The following is a 25,714-nucleotide window of genomic DNA, read 5'->3' as shown; positions in this document are numbered from 1 at the left end:
TTTTAGAAATTGAGAAATAAGCGGCAAATGAATAAAGAAACTAGCTCCAAACCTAATTCAAAAATAAAACTGCCGCCCACTCCTCTACAGCTATCGGCAAATTCAATTCTAATTCCCTCACCCTAGAAACCTCCGTTCAATCCATTTAATTCTAATTCCTTCACTTCAATCGCGTTAGAAAACCTTCTCGAGCCTAGGGTTGCTGAATCCCTCTAAAAGCCCGACGTCGATGGCCGTTCCAGGCACCTCTACATATCCCCGGCTCTCTATGCCACGTCGGAGCAGTCACCCATACCCGACTACTCCTTCCGCGACCCGCCCTCCCCTTTTCCTTACGTCGCTAATCATAAGCGCCGCGGCGGAGGCAACGTAAGGGTTCCGGAAACTGAGAGTTTTAATCTGGATGAGGAGGAGGATAACTGTTTGATTGAGTGTGTAGACAGTGTTTCTGAGGTGGATGAAGGGTGTTTTGATCCCAGGATTCAGGTTGATTCATCCGATTTCAGCCAGATTCAAATGGAGAGCCACAGCTTCGTCTCGGAACAAGGGGAATTTTTCGACGCAATTGATGGTATAATTCAATTATCTTTTTAGATCCCTGATTATGCGACAGTTTTCAATGTCAATTGTTTTATTTTGATACCCGAGTAGAAATAATTATTGCAGCATATGTTTTGAGAATGGTTAGCACGCTTGGGATGCTGCAAACCGATTCCTCTTATTTGTTGTTTGTATGTTACACCTCCGTCTCTGGAAAATATGAAAAATTGGTTTGACACGAGTTTGCATAATTGGTAAAGTAAGGGAGAGATAGATAGATAGATGGATAGAAAAAGTTTTTAAAGGATTTGTTACTTTTCATAGTGACGGACTAAAAAGGAAATAGTTCATACTTCTCAGGGACGGAGGATTATGAAATTTTGACAAAGAAATTTTTACAGTTGTAATTTTTATATACGTTTTGGAAGTGTAGCGTAGCTGGACCTAGCCCCCAAATCTTCTTCCTTGCAAATGTATGAATATGTAGCGCCAATTTTGATCTCTGATTATATCTTCCCTGCTTTGCCAAATGCCCATATTTAAAGAGAATCAACGGCTTCACGACTATCAAATTAAAGGGATTTCCTTATTATTTACCTTTAATCTTGTGATAATCTAATTTATTAGTATTGATTTGATATTGTTTCATTTTTGGACTATTATAGACTTATGGCATAGATATTTTTACATATGAAGGTCGAGGTAGGGGTGGAGCTTGAGGAATGGCTGCTAGAAACAAAAGGTTAGTCTTTAGTTCTTAGTACTGTGGAGTACTATTTTTTTTGTTTTTACTCATGGTTTAATGAGCTTAATATATTTCTCTAGCCATGTGTATGGTCACTAGGCAACTGCATAGCAATTTAGAATTCATAGTGATTGAAGCTATCAAAAGCCTTGATAGTACCTAAAACTACCACTTTAATCGAAGCTTGTAGTTGGATAGATACCAGTAGGTGACATCTTCACTTGGGCAATTACTTTTTTTTTTCCATTGCATAATGGAGCCGAGATTTTTAATGGAGCATATGCTGCCCACCCAAGAATCATATTGCTGACCAGAGTAGATTGCGCCCAAAAGGTTCTAATTCGATGCTTCTCTATGTTTTTATGAAATTAAGACCCTTGATGTTTTGTGAAATAGGTTAGGGATTAAAGAAATAGGTTTAACTTATAATTTTGTTCTGTTAACATTAATGTTGAGCAGATATTTGTCATACTATATGTTCTTGATCGTGTCTCCAACGAAAGCACGGGCATTCATTAAGACAATATTTTGTCATCTAGTGATAAGCATGATGTAGTTGAGAATCACTATTGCATCCTTAGGCCATCCGCAATGGGGCGGACGATGGCACACCTGATGGCGCGCATCGTCCGCGCCCGCCATCGTCCGCCCCATTGCGGCCTACGAGGAAGATGGCCGCGGACAATAGGCCATCGTTCGCGCCATCGTCCAGCCCACTATGAGCTACGCGGACGATCGACGCGGACGATGGCACGCGGTTTCGTTTTTTTATAAATAGAGTTCATTTGTAATTTCATTTCACGATTTCACTTTTGAAACTTATTACATTTACATAATTACTACGAAATAGATTAAAGTCCCAATAGTCCTATGTTTAGCGGAGAGGCGCGTTGGCCGGGTACAGAACCCGGCGAATATCGTTCGTTCGATGCCGACACCCAGTACGATCCCTATTTCAATACGGAATCGTACGGGTTGTCTGACATGGAGCCGTCTCCAAACCGACGAAGCGCTCCCTCCCGCCGTGACGCCGCAGCGGCCGATCCCGAACCCGCCGCGACCGCTTCCGCTCCAGCCAAAAAGAAGCGGAACCGGCAGCGGGCGCAGAAGTTGCCGCCTCCCGGAAATTGCGATGAGTACGCCCCCGACCGTACGAACTACACCGACGACGAAACCCTGGTGCGCCGAAGAGGACGAAGACCACCGAAGCTGGTGATTACACGAGCAGCGGCAGCGGCAATCACCCGGTTGACCTCAACCGGACGTACGTGGATGAAGGGAGTTCCGGCACACCGGTGTCCTCCCGGCGTCAAGGCTGCGAAGGCCAAGGGGAAGGCGACTGCGACCTCATCCTCGACCGCTGCAAACCCATCTCCATTCCCGGAAACGCTCCCGACCCAGACGACCACCGCGCTTGAGTCGTTGGCAACAACGTCGATGGCGAGGACGTTATTGCAGACGCACAAGGCCCTCAAGAAGTGTACCGACCCCGACGAAGCCGAATATCTTCGGGCGTTAATCGATGAGCTGCGTCGGAAGTTGGAAATTGCACCGACTTAGTTGTTTTTTTTGTAAGTTGAATGGTGTAACTTTTTTTTATTAATGCGTCGTCATTTGTTATTTAGACGTTTTTTATTTACTCGTTACTTGTTATTTGAAAACATTTAAATTAATTAAACAAAACAATAAAATGATGATGTGGCGCGCCATAGGGCGCGCCTTAGGGCGGCCCACTGCAGGTGGGGGGAAGGAGGATAAAACTGATGACGTGGCGTGCCATAGGGCGCGCCTTAGGGCGCCCCACTGCTGATGCCCTTATACAAATTTGTATTATGATGGGGAAAGTCATTATGTCATGGAGTAATATACAGTGTGCTGTTGTTCCCCTTTATATTTATTTCATATATAACTTAGAATATGTATTATTTGGAGTGCTAATAATTTTTTTGGTTTTCCTTTTTTGACAGATATAGGATGCCTACTCTTGAAAGAGATAAGCAATGCACCTACAACTATGTTTGTCTCTTTTGAATAGATTAGGACTTTTACAAATTTTAGTAGTATGGTTTTTGTAGTTTTAGAAGTGTAAAATCATTAGATACTTGGGGATTTTTGTATATTTAAATTTGGCATTGTATATAATTTTTTTTGCTGGATTATTATTAATAGCTTATTATGAATTTTTTATGTTGCAAGTGAAAATATAATTATATATATATTTAAAATAAAGTGTATAATTGTATAAATATTTGAATGATGAGAATATAAAATACTATAAAAACTTGCAGGTTAAATAACGTATACTTAAAGGGGGAGTTTGTAAATATAAACAATTATAGGAGGCATTCTGTAAATTTTCATTTAATATAACAGTGTAAGTTAAGATGACTTTTTGTCACAGTTTTGAATGTGATTACATGTTGCTTTGTGTGTCATTTTTAAGTGTGGTAATATAAGTTTTATGCTTACATTTAACCTAATATTACATCTGTGAATATCACACTTGCTACACGTGTGACTATAGGTAAAGTGTAATATGAGTATATTTATCTTGGCATTTTCAAATGTGATGAAACATCATTTTTCTAGTAGTGGAGGCTGTTGCCGATTGCAGATTGTGGATCTGGCATGCCTACTTTGGTGTCGCAGGGTCCAACAACGACCTCAATGTGTTGAACGAGTCTCCATTGTTCAACGACTTGTGTGCCGGGCGAGCACCGAACATAGAGTTCACGGCCAACGACCGCCGGTATAGTATGGGGTATTATCTGGCAGACGGGATCTACCCTCGATGGCCCGTGTTCGTGAAGACTATCACAACTCCGACAACCGATCGGAGGGCAATGTTTGCCCAAAGGCAAGAGGCGGCTCGGAAAGATGTCGAGTGTGCATTCGGAGTCCTCCAATCACGGTGGGCTATCGTGAAGGGAGCGGCCCGTGGTTGGCAGCGGTCACACATCGCCGACATCATGTATGCATGTATCATAATGCATAACATGATCGTTGAGGACGAGCAAGATAACGTCACTTTGTGGAGCGACGATCCGCTCGCCAGCACCGGGAGTGACTACGTTGTCACCGAGCCGCCCGTGCAGGGCCTTCCTCCCGACATCCGCAATGTCATGGCCCGTTCAGCTGCGATGCGCCAAGAGGAACAACACACTCGCCTCCAAGCTGATCTAATCGAAGAAATTTGGACTCGCACCAACGTTTTCCAGCATTGACGATATTTTATTTTATTTTATTTTCAGTTTTAAAATTTCTATGTTGTACTTTTGCAGTATTCGGCGAAATTAAATTTTCCGTGTTATAAATTTCTGGCGTTTTTTATTTTACGTTTAAAATAGGTTGGAGTTGTGAATAGTATCATTTATTAGTTGCGGCCCGAGTTGCGGCCTGCAGGGTTAGAGGAGTTGGGGCCTGGGCCGCAACTGTAGAGGAATGATGACGTGGAGGGGACTTGAGGCCGGAAATATGGGGATGGGGTTATTCATGCCCTACAGACAAATAAGATAGAAAAGATCGAGTATTCAATAACCAATAATGATCCTTATCATTGATTTGATAAATTAATAATGCTCTATTTTATAGTAGTTAGAAATAGATAAGATTGTAGAGAAAAACTAGTAATCCATCAATCTGACTTAAGATGACACGTTTTACTTTTTAGTTTGTCCCAAGTAAGACGACACATTTCCTTTTTCAAAAACTTTATCTCTCCAATTAATACACCAAACCACTTTTTCTCACTCCAATTAAAATATTCATCTCTCTTTCTCTCTCTATTTTAATACTTACACCCACATTTTCTCTCTCCAATTAAATACAATAACCAACAACTCCTAAAATCTCATGACGACTAATAAATGTATCATCTTAGCCGGAATGGAGGGGAGTAGTAATTTAATTAGCCAAATAGTTGCATTTAACATATGATTGATTAGGCAGGAAAGAAGGCAACATATATTGGTGCGGGGCCTCCTTGACTGTCAGAGTATCCAATATAGGGGCGGCGCGCCGGCCGCCCCATTCTTGCCGCCGCCCCGCCGATCTATAGTGGCGAGGACGTCTGCCTCGAGGCGGACGACATTTTCGGGGCGGAAGGGCCTCCGCCGAGAGTTGTGCGAGGACGTGCCGGTGCCCGATCGCAGCGCCTATAGGCGCGTCGGCCGCCCCGGTCAATATATATCTATATATATATATATATATATATATATATATATAGTTGTGATCAATGTCAAACCAATTTTAAAGACTGAACTAGAGACCAAATCTGGGTCATTAGATCTAGTTTTTTTTATGAGATGTGCTGCTGTGTAAATTTTTCGGTTTTCATTACAAGCCCATTTTACTTCATAGTATCGGTTTATTACTTCATTCCGTATGTAATACCTTGAAACTACAACATGTTTTTACTCTCTTCCAGTAGGTTTTGAAATGATTCAACATATGTTTCATTTGAATTCATTGACATGAGTTTTTACTTTATTTACATTAAAAAATGCAATTTATTCAAGTGCGTTTATTACTTCATTCAGAAACGTTATTACTTCATTGGATAAGGTTTTTACTTCATTCCAGTAGGACTTCAAATGCTTCTACATATACTTCATTCCAATAATTTATTACATCATTCATGTGTTTATTACACCATATCAGCGTTGTGGCGGTGGTGATAGATATTGTAGAGAGAAAGAACGACACGCGACGGCGAAACCGCATTTACGTACTGGAATGAAGTAATAATCCTACTGGAATGAAGTAAAAACCTACTGGAATGAAGTTAAATCTTCGTAACATGCTAGTATGACTTATTTACCTTCGGATGAAGTAAAATAGGCTCGTGATGAAGGCGAAAATAATTGATAAATTTGTGTCTCTCATCCATAAAAAACTAGATCTAAAAACCCTAATTTGGTATGGTTCGGTGGTTCGGTCTTTAAGAGTGGATTTGTGAATAATGGGACTCTATATATATATGAGAGCATTATTCTCCTATTCACCCCTTAGATCCTTTATTCTTCTTAATATGGGCCGTTAGATCTCATTCATCAACGGTCCAGATGATCTGCATTATTACACTATAATGGTGCATTATTAGTCGGTGTGCATTATTCAACTGAAAATCTGCATTATTATACTACAATGGTGCATTATTAGTCGGTGTGCATTATTCAACTGAAAATCTGCATTATTACACTATAATGGTGCATTATTAGTCGGTGTGCATTATTCAACTGAAAATCTGCATTATTAAATTGACACGTGGCACCAATCTAACCGTCGGATGACAAAATCGTGGGGCTGAGATTAAAAAGAACAAAGAACAAAAGATACAAAAAGGAAATGAATACATCCATATATATATATATATATATATATATATATATATATATATATATATATATATATATATTATAAATACCACCCCTCCACCACCCATTTTACACCCTTTTCACACACTCTCCATTAATTCAATCTCTACACTTTCACTCTCTAAAAATGCACGGTGGAGACGACGAATCACCCGACACTGACGAATCGGGATATGGCGGCTACCCTTCCCAGCCATCGGGATATGGCGGCAATCCGTCCCAGCCGTGGAGTTGGAGTCAAACTCCCCCTCCGTGGGGATCAAGTCCAACCCCTCCTCCATCTCAGCCGTGGAGGTCTTCTCCCACGCCCCAACCTTTTCAGAGGAATTTGAGTCGCTCGGCGTTTGGAGATTACAGACCCAACCTCGACGCGCTTAACCATCCGCGTCCAGAGACCCCTTTCCAATCCAGCCAATCTCCTTTTACCGATGCAGATCGAGACACACTGGAGACGATGATGGGTCTGCTCAGCCCGGGTGTACCGGATACACCGGCAGCGCACGTGGATACGCCCGTTCCGATGAGAGCGGGTGGAAGAAGTGGCGGAGGGGGCGGCGGAAGAGGCGGCAGCCGCGGTGGCAGCGGCTCGGGCAGCGGGGAAGGTGGCGGCGGCTCGGGCAGCGGCGGGGGAAGCACCGGCGCTGGCGGCGAGGGCAGCGAGGCAACTGCGCCGGAAGCTGGCGGTAAACGGGGCACGCTCTACACCAAAGCGGAGTCCATTATTGTGGCGCGAGAGTGGGATGACGTCACATCAGACCCCATAGTGGGAACCGATCAGACCGAAGGGAGCTTTTAGAAGCGCGTCTTGTTGGCATACAACGAGTTCAAACCTCAAGGCGCCAAACCGCGTGACGGGGAACAGCTCCACAAAAAGTGGTCTAGGATTTTGACGACAACCTAGCGGTTCGCGAGCATATACGAGAACAACCTGCTCAATGCTGACAGTGGCCGAAGCGAAGCCGACGTGAAGGCACTGTCTATGAGCCAATTCAACACAGAAAACTGGCTGAAGTTCACAATGTGGAAGGAGTATCTTGTTCTCGAGCACTGTCCGAAATTCAAGACCATCTGTGCTCATGAGCGGGCAGGAGCTCCTGGGGCGAAGCGTATTAGACATAACATAGCCGGGGACTACAGCAGCGGCAGCGGCTCGCAATCAATCGACCTCAACGACGAGCAAACCGAAGAGCCTTCTGCTACACACTCTAGGCGCCCACGCCCTCCGGGACAACAGGCGTTTATCCGAAGCGCTAGAGTGGCTGGAAGTTCCTCCCGCCTATCGTCGGCCGCGTCTGGATCGCGCATCCCGCATCCCACCCCTATATCGCAGCCCATGGCCCCTGGTCCCCACGAGGTCTTGAGGGAGAACCTAGATGTGCAGTTGATGCAACAACTGCATGATAACTGCCTCCGCTACGAGACTGCAACCGACCCGGTCATCAAGGGTATATAATGGAAGCTCATAGGTCGGATCCAGCGCCGTCTAGGCTTGTCTGATGAGGATTTGGCAGGGGCGGCCGGCGGAAGCGGGGGAGACGACAGAGAAGAGGAGGAGGAATCCGACTCCGCCACCGAGTAGACGGTGACGACATTTTTATTTGTATTATTTTTAAATGTTCGTTGTAAAATTTTCCCGGTTCCATAATACAACGAATATTCGGTCTCAATTACCTCGTTTTCTAATTATTTATATTCTGATATTTTTTATTATAATTGATTTAAAATAAACAAAAATAAAATTAAATGAAGAGTGGATACAAAATTTTGGGGCTATTGGAAGTGTCCACCTTATAGCTGCCAATAACTTTTTTTATGGGCCCAGACAAATAAATTGAGACTCTGAAAAAAAGGAGCGGGGCTATTAGGGTTATCATCGTATAGTGGATACTCTCACATGTGGTGAGAAATTGGGAATCATAACAAAAGTACAAGACCATTTAATGGTCAAACTTGTGTTAAATGTTTTTGTCTATTTACTGCCTCAAAATCAAATTTCCAGGTAGCTTGTTTTTTACTGTTTCTCCTCCTCCTTCCCTTTTTGAGACATTTTTCACTGCACATTCTGCACTAAATGGAACTTTCACCTATCACCCTTCTCTAAATAAATGCAACCCTCCACCCTCATAATTTCCGTCGCTTTCTCATCTCTGATTCTCATGTCAAAAGCGACTCCTCCTCTCCTCTCTCACTCCCTATCCCCCCCTTGTTTTTCTACCCCTCACTTTTCCCATTTCCCTTTGCTTTTAATCTCTCCTAATTCAGGATTTAGGGTTTCTTTCATAAGGTCTTTTAAAAGTCCATATTATTTTATGTGATTTTTTTTTATTTTTCCCAAATATTATTTCCTTTTCTAGATAGTGGGTTTCATCATGTGTTTCTGATCTCCTTCCATTAAAGCTAGGGTTTTTGCAAAAGTAGCCTGGATGGGTCAAAAGCTGGATTTCATCATGTTTCGATTGAAATAAGAGCCACCAATTTAATAGCATTGTGAGGTTTGTTTGCTTCACTGAATTATAGCTATAAATTTTTTTCTATGCCTGCATTTAAATTTATCAACCAAATATTTTCACTTTGAGATTTACTAAATCCTCATTGATTAATGTATCACTCATAGTTTAAAGCTGTGTACTTTTTTTTCCGTTTCTACAGTAATCTTGCTGATATTTATTATAGCACTACTTTGAATCCACTTACAAAATACTCTCTCTCTCTCTCTCTCTTCTTCTCTGCTAATAAATATCTATGGTCATGTGTTTTGATCCACATCTTGAGTTTGGATTCAGATTTATGAAGTCATAAGGTATTCTTCTTGTTTCATATTGTATCAATCACTTTCATTTAAGTATATGCAGCTAATGCTTGAGTTAGTTACAAGAATAATTGATCTAAAACTATATGTTTTTGTACCTTTTTAGTTTGTCTATGTTATGCTAGAAAATCAGATTTAAATATTATGGCTGTTTGTTTGAGAAAATAGGAGCTTTATTGAGATCAGAATAGAAATGTGTTTGTTAGCATTGAGGGATGGTCTAAAAGAGCTTCTTTCAGCCCACTCATGGCTGAGATTTGGGGTTGAACTAGCTGCCGACTCATTCGTTTAACCATTCCGTAGAATGCAAGGAGCTTGTGCTACTGTGGTTGAGTGAATGACGCGGGAGATAGTTTCACGTCCCTCTCCGTCTATGTTTGGACTGAAGGGAGCTCCTCTTGCTGTTCCCTCCATCTTGTTTCGATAGGATATCGCCTTGTTTCATTGTTGACATATCTAGTGTTTATTAATAACTCGAAGTCATGTTATCTTTGTTGTTTGCAGCGTTCGTTATAAATTTTGTTGTTGTTGTTGCTGTTGCTGTTAATTTGTAGATAAAATGGTTGTAAATTGATTGGAATCTCTGTTTGATTCCCTCTCTGGTTTCTGAAAATGGGATTTCATACTTCAAACTATTGAATTGCTTCCTAACTACCATAGATTCGTCATTTACTAATTTCGAGATTGTCTGTTACTCTTTGCCAAAACGAAATCCACCAAGTATCAATAATGCTAGACGGTGCGAGTGGAGTGCTTTCACAGTGGGGTTTCTTGCTGCCTTTTTCAGGTCATATTAGTTCCCCTTTTCACCGAGCCCGTTTTCTTTTTACAAGTTCCTAGGTTTTCTTTTACTGATTCACTTTATTCTCAGTATAGCCAGGATACCATTCACCATCATTTTTACATCACAAGATGATGAGTTTCTACCACCATGAATGCAGTGTTTAAGTGCGAATCCGGCCCACCATGGCTTTAGAGGTTCGTTGTGGACTATCTACGATGGCTCTCAGGTTAGTCTAAAGCTAGAATCATGGACTCCACTTCTTAACTTTCTAATCTTAGTGTTGATATATATAGTACGTATGTCTCAAATGAAATCTTCTATTCTAGCCCACTTGATTTGTTATCTCATGCATGGATGTACATAGACTCGATTCGTCTTAAAATATCGTGATTTAATCCGGGTGACAGCTTACATATACAAATGCTGATAGGTTTGATTAACTTAATATATGGCTCTGCAACATTTTTAATCCCACATTTGCAGCTGATCTTTTCTTGGTTGTTGTAAGATGACAAAAGCAAGAACCACTCTATAGATGTTGCCAAAAATGGATGGAAAAATATTCTTGTTAACGCCCTGTTTTAGGAAATGGAAAGTATTTCTTTATTGGAATGATTAGTGCTGCTAATCTAAACCCAGTGATATTAGTATTATTTGATTGTACATCAATCATATTTAATCCCTTTTCTTGATCGAATCAAATAGATTCCATTTGTAGGGTGGTCCCTGGTTACTTCATGTGTATTGGTTTCCCTCATTCTACTTTTCTTCTAAACACAGGTGCTGAATTATTGGTCTAGTTTTCTTTTCTAGCTATTTTATTGTGTAAACATGTGGTGACCAATTGCTCATCGAGGTTGCGATTGCTCGGATCGAGTGAAGCCTATTTTGGATCAACGTCAATCGACATAAGGCGGGGCTTCGATTGAAGGTGTGGTATGTTGCATTATTACATAAGGCAAAGAGATAAGATAGATGATGGAGGATCTTGGTGGTCATGGTTAAAGAAATGTGGTGATGGTACAGGTTTTTTATTTGAATGCAACTCAAAGTTTGGAGCAGTATATGTCGGCTCTGCATGTGCTACTGCTTCTTTAATGTTTGTAAATTCTGTACCCTCCCATTTTTTTGCTGTGAAATTTAATTTGATAAATCAAGGTCAAAGATCAAATAAAATTAAATGAGAGCATTAGGGGATGGAAATATAGTAGTATATGTTTATTGAGGGGGGGACCAGATGTGGGGAAGGTGAATATTTTGCATTGTGCTTGGGCTACAGATATGTCATATGCCCACTTGCCTTTGATTACTTGATCCATAAGTATGTCATTTGATGGATTAACAAAATTTATGCCCTATGCTTACATTCTGTCTAATACATCAACTTGAATTATATACATTTTATGTGCCATAAAAAAATGAAACGTTTCCTTTTTGGGATTATCGTCATCTCTACTTTTTCCCTCTCTCTTCCTTCCTTTATTTTCTTTATTACTCCCTCCATTCCACAATGAGAATCACAGTTGGCGTATGCACGAGTTTTAAGAAATGTAAATAAAAGTGAGTTGAAAAAGTTAATGGAATATGAGATACACTTTTATATTGATTTTATAATAAAATATGAGCGAAGTGAGTGAGTGAAATATGAGACCGACTTACCATTTATGGTAAAAGTGAAATGCGACTTATTGTGGGACGGAGGGAGTAACTCACAAAATAATAATACTCCCTCGTCCCAAAAAAAGATGACTCTAGGCGGCATGAGACTTTATGCAACTTCATTTTATGTGTTAAGTGGAGATAATAAAGTCAGAGAGAAGGAATAAAGTAGCGATAAATGTGTTTCTATTTTTAGTAATGAGTCATTTTTGTTTGGACAAACCAAAAAGGAAAGTGAGTCATCTATGATGGGACGAAGGAAGTACTACATAAAATCTTGTGCCGAAAAGTAAATGTTTCATATTTAATGAGATGGAGGGAGAATATCATACGGATGAGTTACATTGATTGATTTCATTATACCTGTCAAGTGTCAAGTAGAGAAATGATATTGTTGCATAATAAATGAATAAAATACTCTAACAAAAATTGAATAATTGAGCTTTGATTTTATGATTTTTGGAAAATTTACAATATCAATATCATTTTTGAATAGAATAAAGGATGTGCATGTAATTTAAGCACTAAAGATTTGATATCGACCGTGTTTATTGAGATTTTATGTTAATTTTCGAGTGTAGGACATGAAAATGAATGTGTCTATAGTGTTATGGTACCGAACATGTGTTCAGATTTAGTTTTAATGCTATTGTTTAATTGTTTGTGAGGATATGAATCATATGATAGTCATGTCATGGCACAGAGAGAAAAACAAAGTTTTTTCAATTATTTGTTTTTTTTTAAATATTCCTTTTCCCTACCGTTTGCGATTGTATCCCTTTTAAAACCCTAAAATCGTAGCAATAATTAAATTAAATATTTTAATTGGCCTACAAAATAAAGAGAGATAGTTAAAAAATATTAATGTAAAACACAATTGACATAATTAAATACTAGCAAACGAATCATAATGAAAGTATGTCATGTGGATTCAACATTCCCCTTCACCACCGCCAGCAGCAGCAAGGTCATTTTATGCATGTTTTAATTGTTTTCAGGGCTGAACCTGAACCAAACAATATGCACACTATCCATATAAATAAGAAAAGCCTACTATACTGTCTACCCATACTTGAAAATTAGTGTGTAGGCTAAAACTCCAAAATAGAATAAGGAAATAGTTCAATAGATCCAAATAAATCATTAAAAACTCTGTCTTGGTTCTAAAATTATCAATATTTCCAAAATTCAGTTACAAATATTTCACAAAGAAAGTAATAAGTACTACTCCATATTAAGTTGAGCTGATATCAGTACATTAAACGGATAATAGTAAAAATATTTTATTAAAATTGAGTTAAGATGGAATGAAAGGTCATGGAATAGACGCAAGAGATTTATGAAGTTTCGGAACCTTCAAAATATATCTCTAACTTGAATTACAAACAGTAAACTGAATTACATTTTTAATGTATAAATGAATTTAAATTTAGTGGTGCAGCCTTTATATAAATTCATTTAATCATAAAAAAACACCCCGAATTTCTAAAACCGAAAACTATTACATGTGCAAGATTATCACAGCACAAAATTTTATTTTTGAGTTAAGAACATTATCAACCTTATCTATTATATTAACAATTACTAGTACTAATTAAAGTCTTCTAAAAGGGACCAATAGTGTATGCACTCCAATAGGTAACCATAAATCATGAAAATTGTAGTTAATACTTTTTTCAGATAATTAAAAATTTAAATTCTAACTTTGGAGTGTGTTGCAAATTAGAAAGAGCTGTGATCAAATACTACTACTAATATCTAATCTTAGGATCGTGATAACTATCAAACTTAGGCTATAATATTTAAAGATATAATGGTCTAAAACAATATTTTTTAATTAAATGTTATGTATTCATTCAAATTATTATTTTAGTAATGACCATCCGTATTTTAATTAATTATTGACCATGATATTGGCAAATCTCATGGTTAGAATTTAACTTGTATTTTATATTAAGATCAATTTTTGTATTGATCATTTTTCTAGACGAGTATATCAACTCAATTATATCGATATTGTGCATATAATATTATAGGAGTATTAACATATTATTATATAGATATGTCGACATTCAACTAAATATCAAAATATATAAAAACTCAAATTAATATTATTAAATTTTATTATCTAAACATTTGTAATTATGATAACGTTAGAATCTTTATAAAGCTAGTTTTAATTTGATATATAGTATTTTATAAAATAATAATTTAAATTAAGTTAGTATATGAATTTAAAGTTACAAATGACTAATTTTTAAGAAAGTAGTGATTCATTATAATTTTTTTTTCAATAACAATCTTTATAAAGCTAGTTTAATTTGATATATAGTATTTTATAAAAAATAATTTAAATCAAGATAGTTATATGAATTTAAAGTTACAAATGACTAATTTTTAAGAAAGTAGTGATTCATTATAATTTTTTTTTTCAATAACACCTTTACATTTTTTTTCTCTCTGTGTTAACATCAACTTATTTAAATCTCGACCTTTGATTTTCATATTTGATGATTTAGGAATGGTAATTGTTATGCTACTGGGAGGAAGTTATCATCCTAGTAGAACCTTAAAAGACTTTTAAAGTGTTATAATAATATTGTATAGTTATATTCTTTAATTTTCTCCGTCCTATATAAATTGATCATATTTCCTTTTTCATCTATCACATAGAAATAGTCCATATGACGCAAACCTTTTCTCATTCTTTTACTTTATTATTTATAAATCTCATTATCCACTACCCAATTTTAACTACTCTTTTTCATTCTCTCTTATTTTAAAGTTACGTATTAAAACTTATGTCAATCCTAAATCCTAAATAACGTATTTATACATGATGAAGGGTCTTTTCTTTCACTTTATTAAAAGTTTGGAACTTGAAAATAGATGTATTCAATATTGAAACTTAAAATTGATAAAGAATTTATGAAACCACTATTTGAGTTATACTCCCTTGTTGTCAATATCAAAGTTTTAATATCGAAACGTCGTTAGAGGAGAATTTGAACCTTTATGATTCAAAAATTATAATTAAAGTCTGGTTATCGAAACGTTAGAGGAAAATTTCTGCATATATGATTCAAAAATTATAAATCAGTTTCTAATATTAACGTTGGAGGGGTGTGATCAATTGCTTATGTATTGACATTTTAATATCATCGTCAGGGGCGGACACACTTAGGCGGAGGATAGGGCTTAAGCCCTTACCCAACTTTTTTTTTAAATTTCTACTTTCAAAATTTTTAAAATTTTGAAAAATCATATTAAGCCTTTACCAACTAATGGTATTATAGACGAAATTATCTTGGAATGAATAGCTGAAATTAAAGAAGGAAGAAGGGAAAATTTAAAAATTGCAAAGAAAAAGTATAACCATGGCGCAATGGGGAGTGACTGAGTGAGGAAGAAGATCGAGTAATTTAAAAATAAAACTAAAAAAGTCAAACTGACCTCTATTAATTGGTTTGACTCGTCTTTAGCTTAGATAAAATAGACTTGAAACTTGTAAAAAGTGCTAACACTTTTATAAGTGGGAACACGTTTTGTTTAAATAATTAAATAAAAAATTTGTCTTCTGTAAAATATAAGTACTTTAAGTTGTATATTGCAATTTAGAAAAATAAAAAGAGAGAGATTGAAGGGTTTATAACAGTGGCACACAGAAACGGTGAAAAGAGGGTTTGAGTCTTTGAGATTTTAGCGAATTTAAAATTCAAATTCCACACAAATTGTGAAGTAAAGGAATTTATTAAAGTGTTAATTTTGTATTCTATCTATTTTTTAAGATTTTCAGAGAATAGTTGCAAGTTTGTAAAAAAAGTTATAAACCATAGTTATTTTAAAGTTTTTATTTTTTTTTAATTCTATGGCTTGAACTTTGAAATTCTTGTCAAATGCACATATTCTAATAGCTACTTTTTATAAAAAATATAAGATTGTCTAGACTGACTTGTGAAATCGATGGAAGAAGAGTGGAAGAATGACAGTTTAATTATGTATATTGAAAAGGACATGTTTTTAACAATTGAAAACGAGCAAATCCTGCAACGTTTTCAATCGATGAGAACACTTAGGCCATCCACAACGCTGTTCCTATACCGTTCCTTAAACCACTATTTGAGGGCCCCACTGTACTTTTTTACTCCATTCCTTAACTAAGGAACGGAACCTGCAACCCTCCGTTCCTTAAATTACTATTCATTCAATTTCATTTTTTTTATTTCCAACCCAATTCAATTTAAATAAACACACTTTATTAAAAAACAAACACACTTTATTAAAAAACACACAACATTAAAAAAAATTTAAACTTTTAGAAAAATAAAAAGTACACAATTAAAATCCTAAAAAAATAAAAAGCACACAATTAAAATCCTAAAAAAATAAAAGTACACAATTTTAATAATTTCATCCGCCAAAATTTGCCCAAATGTGCTCAATTAGATCCTGTTGGAGTTGGGTGTGGGCACTAGAGTCGCGTGTCCTTGCACGAATAGATAACCGTTCTTGTATAGACGGATGAGCTCCACTTCGAGGCGGACTACTTGCGGTTGAGCTTCCGGGGGATTCGTCGTCGAACCAATTTCCCGCCTCGGGTCCTTCGTCTTGGACAATCATGTTGTGCAAGAGTATGCACGTATACATGATGTCGACCATGTTTTCCATGAACCACGTACGAGCCGGGGCTTTGATGATGTTGAAGCGCGCTTGGAGAACCCCGAACGCCCTCTCCACATCCTTGCGAGCAGCCTCCTGCTTTTGCGCAAAAAGAGTTTGCTTTGGGTTCGCAGACCCACTGCACGTCTTCACGAAGGTAGGCCACTTCGGGTAGATGCCATCGGCGAGATAGTACCCCATTTTATAAAGCCGGTTGTTGGCGACGAAGTTGATGGCCGGCGCTTTACCATCCAAAACTTCGGTCAAGAGGTCAGACTGGTGGAGCACGTTTACGTCGTTGTTCGACCCGGGGACCCCGAAGTACGCGTGCCAGATCCAAAGGCGGTAGTCGGCAACGGCCTCAAGTATAACGGTTGGGTGGGTGCCTTTGTGGCCGCTCGTGTAGGACCCCTTCCACGCCACCGGGCAATTCTTCCATTGCCAGTGCATGCAATCGACGCTGCCGAGCATCCCGGGGAATCCGTGCACTGTTTCGTGAAGGTCGAGCAGGAACTGACAATCGGTCGTGCTTGGCCTCCGGAGAAATTCGTCGGTGAAGGCTGCCCGGACGCCTTTGCAGAATTTGAGCAAGCACATTCGCCCAGTGCTGTCTCCGATGTGGAGGTATTCGTCGAACATGTCGGCCGGGTTATCGCAGAAGTAGTCGCGTACTAACCTTGCAGCGGCTTCCTCCCGGTTACGATGGATGTACGTACGGGAGCATCGTTGGGGCGGCGCGGCTTCTTCGGCCTCCCGTCGTCGATCTTCTTCAAGTGATTGTTGCAATATTTGACGCATTTGTTCAAAAGGATCCATTAGTTTGATTAAATTTGGGAGAAGGAAAGCAGAGTTGATTTGAGATGAAAATTGGGGTGGAAATAGAGAGGAATAGATGTGTGTTTGTGATTGAAATGAGTATGAAATATGAGTATTTATAGAGCAAATAAATAAAAAAAATAAAAAAAAATACAAAACGGATATAAAAAAATGGTCACATTACCGTTGCAAAAAATATTTTTTTTATTAAATTCGAATTTTTTTTAAAAAAATTGAATTATTGCGTCACCGGGACGAAGCCCACTCGCGGGGCAGCGAGTGGGCTTCACGCGTCGAATGGGAGGCCGCCACGTCGCCTCGGCGCGTGGCGGAACGTTTCATTCCGCGTTCCTCCGGAATGGAACGCGGCACGGTATGGGAACGGCATGGGAACGGAATGGCGACGGAACGAGGCCTGCAACGCGTGCCGCCGCAGAACCGTTCCGCCGGAACGGCATAGGAACCGCAACGGCACAACGTTGTGGGTGCCCTTAGAATTCAGTTGTCGCCGCTTTAGATGTAAAAACACCGCTATGACACGGTTTTTTTGTTCTTTTTATTAGATATATATTGGACTAGTTCGTATTAAATATATATACATTTTTACAGTTGTTGTAATATATTATATATATACATATATTATATATATATAATATATATTTGACTATGAAAAATTATATAGTGGAGTCCAGCGCCAGCCCCTATGGCCAACTTTTTCTGCGTCCGCCCCTGATTATCGTGTTAACATTTTTAATACACTGCATTGATGAGGTAGCAAAGTTATCAATTTAAATAGTTAGCAATATAACACACCCCTATATCTAAATTTATCTTAATTCAACATAATTAATACTCCCTCTGTCTCATAGTAGATGTTACACTTTCCGTTTTAGTTTGTCCCACAACAGATGTCACATTTCCTCTTTTGAAAAAAGTTACTTCTCACATCAATTATAAAATTATATTTCCTCTCATAAATTAACACACAAAATAACATCTCTTAAAATCTTGTCCTAAAATTTTGTGCCATCTCCTAAGTGTGACATGTACGGGATGGAGGGAGTAGAAAATTAGAAACCGATAATCAGAACTACATTTAATACTTTAAAAAATAGTTTTGATTAAACATTTATTTTTATTTATGAAAGAAACAAAGAGGGGTTAAAAGTGAGATTGACCAAAAATGAAAGGGCTAAAGCGAGATTTACAAACTTTCCTCTCAATCAAGATTCACGTCACTCTGTCAGACTCAAATCTCTCTGTTTTTCTTTCAACGTTCGATCAAAGAGATCTCCTTCCTGCAATTCGTTCTCGCCCTTCAAATTCGAGGTCAAGTCTCCGCCTACATCTACTTTGCGAGCCATTGACACCTCTTCCAGAAATCAAATGCAGGTCCCGCGATTGATTCCGCAAAAGTACGTTGGCTGATCACCGATTTATTTAGAAATTCCCTAGTTTTTGAGCTTCTAATTTTGTAAATCGTTTCGACGATTTTATTCATGGCGATTCTGTTTTTCCTTGTCCTTATAACCTAGATACGTTTGTGTGTGTTAATTTATTCATTTATGCATACATTTGCGATGGCAGTTTGTATCTTTTTATCTCCGTGGGGAAAGAGAGAGATTATGTTCGCATGAAGAAAGTGCATATACATATTCTTTACAATGTTTATGCTGATTAGTTGCTCACACGTAATCTCCTAATGCTCACGTGATAGTTATGAAGCCTTGCTCTACTAGTATATACAGCCTGGTGCTTGATTTGATGAATTAGGGAACAGTTAATCGACATAAATTACTCCAACATTAGATTGGTTGAAGGAAGAATTAGGTATTGGCAAGATAGATTAAGGCTGCTATAGAATATAATAGGGAATGATCCAACAAGGCAGTCATCTTTGAGCGTTTGAAAATTGAGGGAAATTTGCTGTTAAACTTATAAATATTTTGTACTCCTTGCCAAGGGAAGACAAGGGAACACATTTATGTCTTTATTTTTGATTATCTATGGTGTTCTTATGCATTCCTTTGGACCGGCATCCAACTCATAATTCTTATAATCAAAATCTAGTTACCGTTTCTAGGTTGCTTGTCTTATGTATTTTACTTGTTTATGAGTGAGGAATGTGCGACTTATGTTGCTTGTTTAAGATATTTAGCGAAAGTTCCTGAACACTATAATATTCTTGGTTGCTCCAGATAATGACTCGTCTAAGCCCATGACTTCGACTGATTCAGCATCTCCAGTAATACATCCACGGGAAGGATGTGGTCTCCATGAGGCACCAATGGATCCACTTCAACCAGAACCACAATTGAATGACAATGAGGAAACTGAGTTATACTCAGTGTCCTGGAACCAAGACTCTGGTTGCTTTGCTACTGGCACCAGTCATGGTTTCCGCATATATAATTGTAATCCTTTTAAGGAAACATTCAGACGTGATTTAAAAACTGGGGGGTTTAAGATAATAGAGATGCTTTTCAGATGCAACATCTTAGCACTTGTTGGAACTAAAGTGAATACTCAATATCCTCCAAACAATGTTATTATCTGGGACGATTTTCAAAGCAGATGTATTGGTGAGTTTTCATTTAGATCTGAGATTCGTGCAGTCAAACTAAGACGGGACCGTGTTGTTGTTGTTCTTGAGCACAAGATATATGTTTACAATTTTATGGATCTGAAACTTCTTCATCAAATAGAGACTTTGGCAAATCCAAGAGGTCTTTGTTGTCTGTCTCATCACCCAAATACATCTGTGTTGGCATGTCCTGGTCTGCAACGAGGACAGGTTCGAGTTGAGCATTTTGGCCTGAATAGGACAACGTTAATCAATGCTCATGATTCTAAGATTGCTTGTTTGACCTTGACAATGGATGGGCTTCTACTTGCAACTGCCAGTCTGAGAGGAACTTTAATAAGAATTTTCAACACAATGGATGGAACGCGATTGCAAGAGGTAAGATGCTTTGTACAAGTTAAATGTATGTCATGGTTTGCTTTCCCTCCGTAACAATTATGGTATGTCTTATTTTGCTGATGTCAAATTTATAGTATATGGGTACAGTTTTAATCTTTTCTGATAACTGTAACTAGCTTATTATAATTGTATATGACATCCTCAGTGCATACTAACCATTTCCATGCTAGTATGAGGGTGTGGGCGTCCTGCTGCGTGAATGTAATGTTTGGCTTTTTGTAACCTTGCGTCAATATCTTCATACCTCATGTAGTTTCTTTCCTCACTTTTGGTTGTCTGTGGAGAAGGAGCACAGACATTACACACTTTGAGCTTTAGTTTAGATAAATATATTTATTGACTTACATTTGCTTTTTACTTTTTAGATTTTTTTGCTGTTCGATAAAACATGCTGATTTAGTTCTAGAAGGAAGTAGGAATTCAAGAATCAGGGCAGGGTTATAGAGAACCTACAATAATAGTGTGCTGCTCACTATGTTAATCAGATATCTAGGAAGTCTATTCGTGTTGCCTAATACAAAAAGAATTGAGTATGTAACACACATTATCCGTTATTTCACATTTTCCTCAGTTCAAGCATTAGAACTTTTATGGGGGAATACCAATGGCAATATACTGGGTTTATATATTACTATTTGAAGAAGAGGAAACATGGCAACACTAGTTTTGTACTACCAAACAGGTTTTGGCACAAGGATAAACAGAAAATGCAGTCTTATACTGCCTCCGTTCCACAGTAATATCTATCTTAATTTATTCTTTCTCTACTTTAACCATTTATTATCATTTTTTCAAAACTAGTACTCAAAATGAAATGCCTCTATTACTGTGGAACGGAGGGAGTAGTACATTAGTACCATTAGTCTTATAGTACATTAGTACCATTAGTGGAAAACCATAATCCGAAAAGAAAACCATAGTCTTATAGTACATTAGTACCATTAGTGGAAAACCATAATCCGAAAAGAAAACCTATGTAGGTTCTGCATATTTTAGAGGCAGTCAAAAGAAAGGCTAGTAATGCTTGGTATTCAAGTTTCAGTTATATTAAAAAGGAAAAGGAGAAAAGGGATTAGGGGAAAACTGCAATGTCAAACCTCCCTTGTGATGGTCCAGATATGTATGCTTCTTAATTACACATAGTATTCCACATTTTCATGTGGAATCGATGTGGGATTCGTTTCAATCCATCCCCCTTTTTGAACTGGAAGTCCATGGACAACACATGTTGGGTGACAAACCCAAATACAAGGCCCACCATCATTTGCTGCCCCTGGAACCACATCTTTGGTGGCACCCTTTGGTTCGCACCTTTGCGTAGCCCCTTTCTATAGGCAATTCGGATCCACGATCACCACACCAAATTGAAAACATATAACTTAGTGATCACTAACTTAACCCAAAACCATGGTAAAAGGCAAATGGTTGCTCCCACTTATATCTTATTCCCCACTTTCTTGTGGAACTGATGTGGGATTTGTATGATGTTCCTTTCTCTTGAGGACAAGATTCCAGACCCTTTACACTCCAGATGCTAAGAAAGTCTAACATTTCTCTGTAGTGTTTATTCATGATTACCCATTCAATTGCTGAGTCTTGTTGATATTGAAGAGAACAGCCTTATTTATCATCTTATTTTCATTGTCTCTCATCAAATCCCTGTTTCACTTTGTTATCCGTGTCATAGTGAATGAATGAGATAAGAATCCATTAGGATATAGAAGAAATTAATTGTAATGTGAACAAGAAGTGAAACTCCCCCCAAAAATGAAGATATTCTCCTGCAACCAAAAGTGATGACTCTGGTATACTTTGCTTTATTTACGCTCTTACAAACAAAAATGTTTGCTTATATAAGAGCTAAAATAAACATAGCTTTAATAATGCTAAATAAATATTAAATACCGGAAATCATTGCTCCTGATTTTTTTCTCTCTTATATTACTGGTATGCTTACTTGGATTGCTGTTGCATCAGGATTCATCAGCAAACTTTCTATGGGATACTAAATACTTATTTTTACAATAAACATCTCCTTTTTCATATATTGGGTACAAGAGGTTTGGCGCTGGTTATACTAAATACTTATTTTACATATATTTCCTGAATGCATCCCTTGGGTTCTCAATCCAAAGTCGAGTATATTTTACTCAATCTCATGATTAACATATCATGCTTCTTCTGTACGATCTCTTATTTATATCTGTATTTTTTGTAGGCCGTGTCTATATTTGGATTCTTTAGATTACCAGTACTATTATGTATTTTAATATCTTTATTAGCTAAGGTAGGGTTACATGGTTCCAAAGTATTACTTTGTTACCAAGTATGTGTAGGCGATGCATATGGTGTTAGTGTGACATCGGTTCCTCTTTCTGTTACAGTAGTTAAACAGACAGATATCTACTTTTACCTGAATCTACATGGTACTCCCCCCCGTCCCTTAAAAATATGAACTTTTGAAGGGGCATGAGTATCAATGCACAATTGGTAAAGTAAGAGAGATAGAAAGAAGAAGTGATTGCAGCATTGTTAGTGGAGAATGGTTCCCACCTCATTAGAGAGAAATTTTTTCCTAAAATAGAAAGTTTATATTTTTAAGGGACGGACTAAAATGGAAATAGTTCATATTTTTAATGGACTGAGGGAGTATCAGCTAAGAGTGTATTTCCTTACCATGCCATCCACTTAAAGTTACAATTCCACTCCTACCATCTCTTCTCTTCCTACTTTTTCTGATATTACATCTTTTAGTGGTCAAGATGGCCTTGAATGGCGGGGGCAGGCTCTCTGCGCTCTTCCTTAACTTCCAGTTCCACTCCTACCACCTCTTCCACCTTGGACTGATATTACATTTTTAATCAGTCTAATTGGTTATTGATAGCATGGGCAGACTTTTTCTTTTTCTTTTTTCTTTTCACACTGGGGAAGAGCCTTGTCCTGAGGACACTGCACAAAACTTTGAAAGTGGTGCAATGAGAATCCTTTGTCAGGATCATAATCTTTATGGAAAATAGTATTCGCCAGCCTTACATGTTCATGGAGGCTCTGGAGATCTGGGGAATGTATTAGGGAACATACTCTAACATGACACAATCTTCCCAAGTTTTTAACTTTTGAACGGCTTTAACTGTCCAACTGGAGTGGTCATCCTTTAACCCTCCTCCCATACCCACTATATGTGTACTTCTGGGCATTGCTTAGCTGAGGGGATGTTGGGGTGGAAATGCTAGCAGTTTGACAAAGGGACTTTATAAGCCACACTTTGATACACTGCATAGCCAGTTGGATCTCCACGACTTATACAACCCAACTTGAGGGGGAGTCTAGGTTTTTTCATGTATAATTTGGATTGTTTCCTACAGACTGTTTTCTTTTCTATATTAGCTCAGGTTTAGGGTTACCTGGGTGGCAATTATGTGTGGATGAGGTTGTATATATAGTGATATTGTATCCTCTTCTTATTGTAGTTATAAAACAGACAGGACACTGTTTCTACACCTAAAACTACATTTTTGTTTACTCCAATTTTGAAAATTTTCTGCTCACTGGCATTTCTTGCTACAGGTTCGCAGAGGGGTGGACAGAGCAGATATATACAACATTGCTCTGTCTCCAAATGTGCAGTGGTTGGCTGTATCGAGTGACAAAGGTACTGTTCACATATTTAGTCTTAGAGTGCGGGGATTTGGCGATCACCGGTCAACAGATTCCACTGCTGCTACAGGTCCCATATCATTTAACCAAAGTTCATCAAATGCACTTCAGCCCTTAATCACTCGTAGTACTAGTGCTAATCCCAGTTCGTCATTTTCTTTCTTGAAAGGTGAGAACTTTTATACCTGAACTTATCCTGTCCTGTCATAGCTTTCACTTTATGTGGAGTAGCTTAGGCTTGATAGTTGAGTACCTGGATCCATTTTTCTGTTTCTCTTAAGATTATAAAGACGTTTTACTAATTCAATATTTTTGGTGACATTGGATTAATTTTTTATACTTGTGAAAAAAAGAGAACTAAGGCTTGTGATATTTTCTGAGTGAAGGTGAATATACATGGTAGTTGTTTGCTATATTCTCCACTTTTATTCATGAATAAGGTTTTTGAGACAACTTGCCTACCACTGATAGCAAGCTTTAGTTTCATGCTCTCATCATATCATTGAGATATTATTATGTTATAAATTCAAAATAAAAATGTTTTGTATAATCCTGATAGTGAAAGCCCTCTAGGAAGTGTACACCTCTATGTTCTGCTTTCTGAACATCTAGTTTGTAGTGTTTTTCTTATGCGGTGGTTTGCTTCTATCTAGTTTCTTGTTTTTGTGTTTACTATTTGGCTGTTCTTCCTGTCTTCCAACTTTGGGAACGGAAGCAGTTCGTATGATGATATTGTACTTTTTGGAACTTCCTCAGGGGTTTTACCCAAGTATTTTAGTTCGGAATGGTCATTTGCTCAGTTCCACTTCCCCGGAATCACCCAGTTCATCACGACATTTGGTTCTCAAAACACTGTCATCGTTGTAGGCTTGGATGGGAGGTAACACACCTATGTCACTACTGAATTCACATTTTTAAAAAATAAAGGAAGGTTTAATATAGTATCGATTAGGATTAATGTTTTGTTTCCATTTTGATCACGCACGAAATACTTGAAGCGCTCTGCTTATGATATCTAATTCGTTTCTTCTTTGTTTGCATGTTCGGCCAACTATCAGCTTCTACCGGTGCAGCTTTGATCCGGTGAATGGAGGAGAAATGGTGAAGCAGGAGTATGTTCGCTTTCTGAAAGCTGAAGCCGCATCTCGGTAGTACTCTCCATTTGTTCTGTATTCTTTTTCACTCTTCCTATGTATATATACACAGACAGTGAGACAGATGATCGATTGTACAAGTGTATATTGATTGAATATCTTCGATTGTCTTATTCTTGGTGCTGTTGTAATTACCAAAAAATTAAATTTACAGTTTACTGCAAATGATAGTTGCCGTCGTTTTTCAGTGATTCGTACATAAACAGAAGGGGTTGTCTATTAGAAGAAAAAACTAGTTTTGATTTTTTATCATGAAAAAGTATTACTTTTATTTACTTAATTTCATTTTCATTGCAAGCCTAACCTTTTGTCATACGCTTGCTAATTTTGAACTTACGTCACCATATGTTACAGATCCAATAAAACGTGAAGTTGTGTATCTAGTTAGTTATTAAAGTAGTGGGCTTAAGCTAAGCTACTTAGTTATTAGAGTAGGGTTGAGTTGGTTATTATATGTCTTGGATTAGAGAAGTGGTTATTTATCTTATGAATTACTCCGTGCGTGGATAGAACAACCGTTTTTCAATTTGGCC

The 25,714-nt window shown here is 37.9% G+C and overlaps 1 protein-coding gene and 1 long non-coding RNA gene across 10 annotated transcripts; both read left to right on the top strand.

Moving 5' to 3' along the window:
* The first annotated feature begins 8,680 nt into the window (after nucleotides 1-8,680).
* Nucleotides 8,681-11,410, top strand: LOC121743556. 7 transcript variants are annotated; one of them, XR_006038293.1, is made up of 3 exons: nucleotides 8,681-8,944; nucleotides 9,062-10,479; nucleotides 11,034-11,410. It is a non-coding gene; the product is annotated as an uncharacterized LOC121743556 (long non-coding RNA). The 7 variants fall into 7 exon arrangements; XR_006038296.1 differs by having other exon boundaries at nucleotides 9,058-10,479; XR_006038298.1 differs by having other exon boundaries at nucleotides 8,681-9,152; nucleotides 9,444-10,479.
* A 7,190-nt stretch (nucleotides 11,411-18,600) lies between these two features.
* LOC121743555 (autophagy-related protein 18c-like) lies at nucleotides 18,601-25,368 on the top strand. 3 transcript variants are annotated; one of them, XM_042136884.1, is made up of 6 exons: nucleotides 18,601-18,802; nucleotides 19,586-20,349; nucleotides 23,938-24,022; nucleotides 24,098-24,196; nucleotides 24,784-24,907; nucleotides 25,086-25,368. In XM_042136884.1, the coding sequence occupies exons 2-6, from the start codon at nucleotides 19,606-19,608 to the stop codon at nucleotides 25,177-25,179; spliced, it is 1,146 nt and encodes a 381-aa protein (XP_041992818.1). In that variant the 5' UTR covers nucleotides 18,601-18,802; nucleotides 19,586-19,605; the 3' UTR covers nucleotides 25,180-25,368. The 3 variants fall into 3 exon arrangements, with proteins under 3 accessions (XP_041992818.1, XP_041992817.1, XP_041992815.1); XM_042136883.1 differs by having other exon boundaries at nucleotides 24,080-24,196; XM_042136881.1 differs by having other exon boundaries at nucleotides 18,602-18,802; nucleotides 23,938-24,196.
* The last annotated feature ends 346 nt before the right edge of the window (nucleotides 25,369-25,714 follow it).

The sequence above is a fragment of the Salvia splendens genome, chromosome 8, assembly GCF_004379255.2.
Source record: "Salvia splendens isolate huo1 chromosome 8, SspV2, whole genome shotgun sequence".
Lineage (NCBI taxonomy): Eukaryota > Viridiplantae > Streptophyta > Magnoliopsida > Lamiales > Lamiaceae > Salvia > Salvia splendens.
This window is presented reverse-complemented; position numbering and strand designations above follow the sequence as displayed.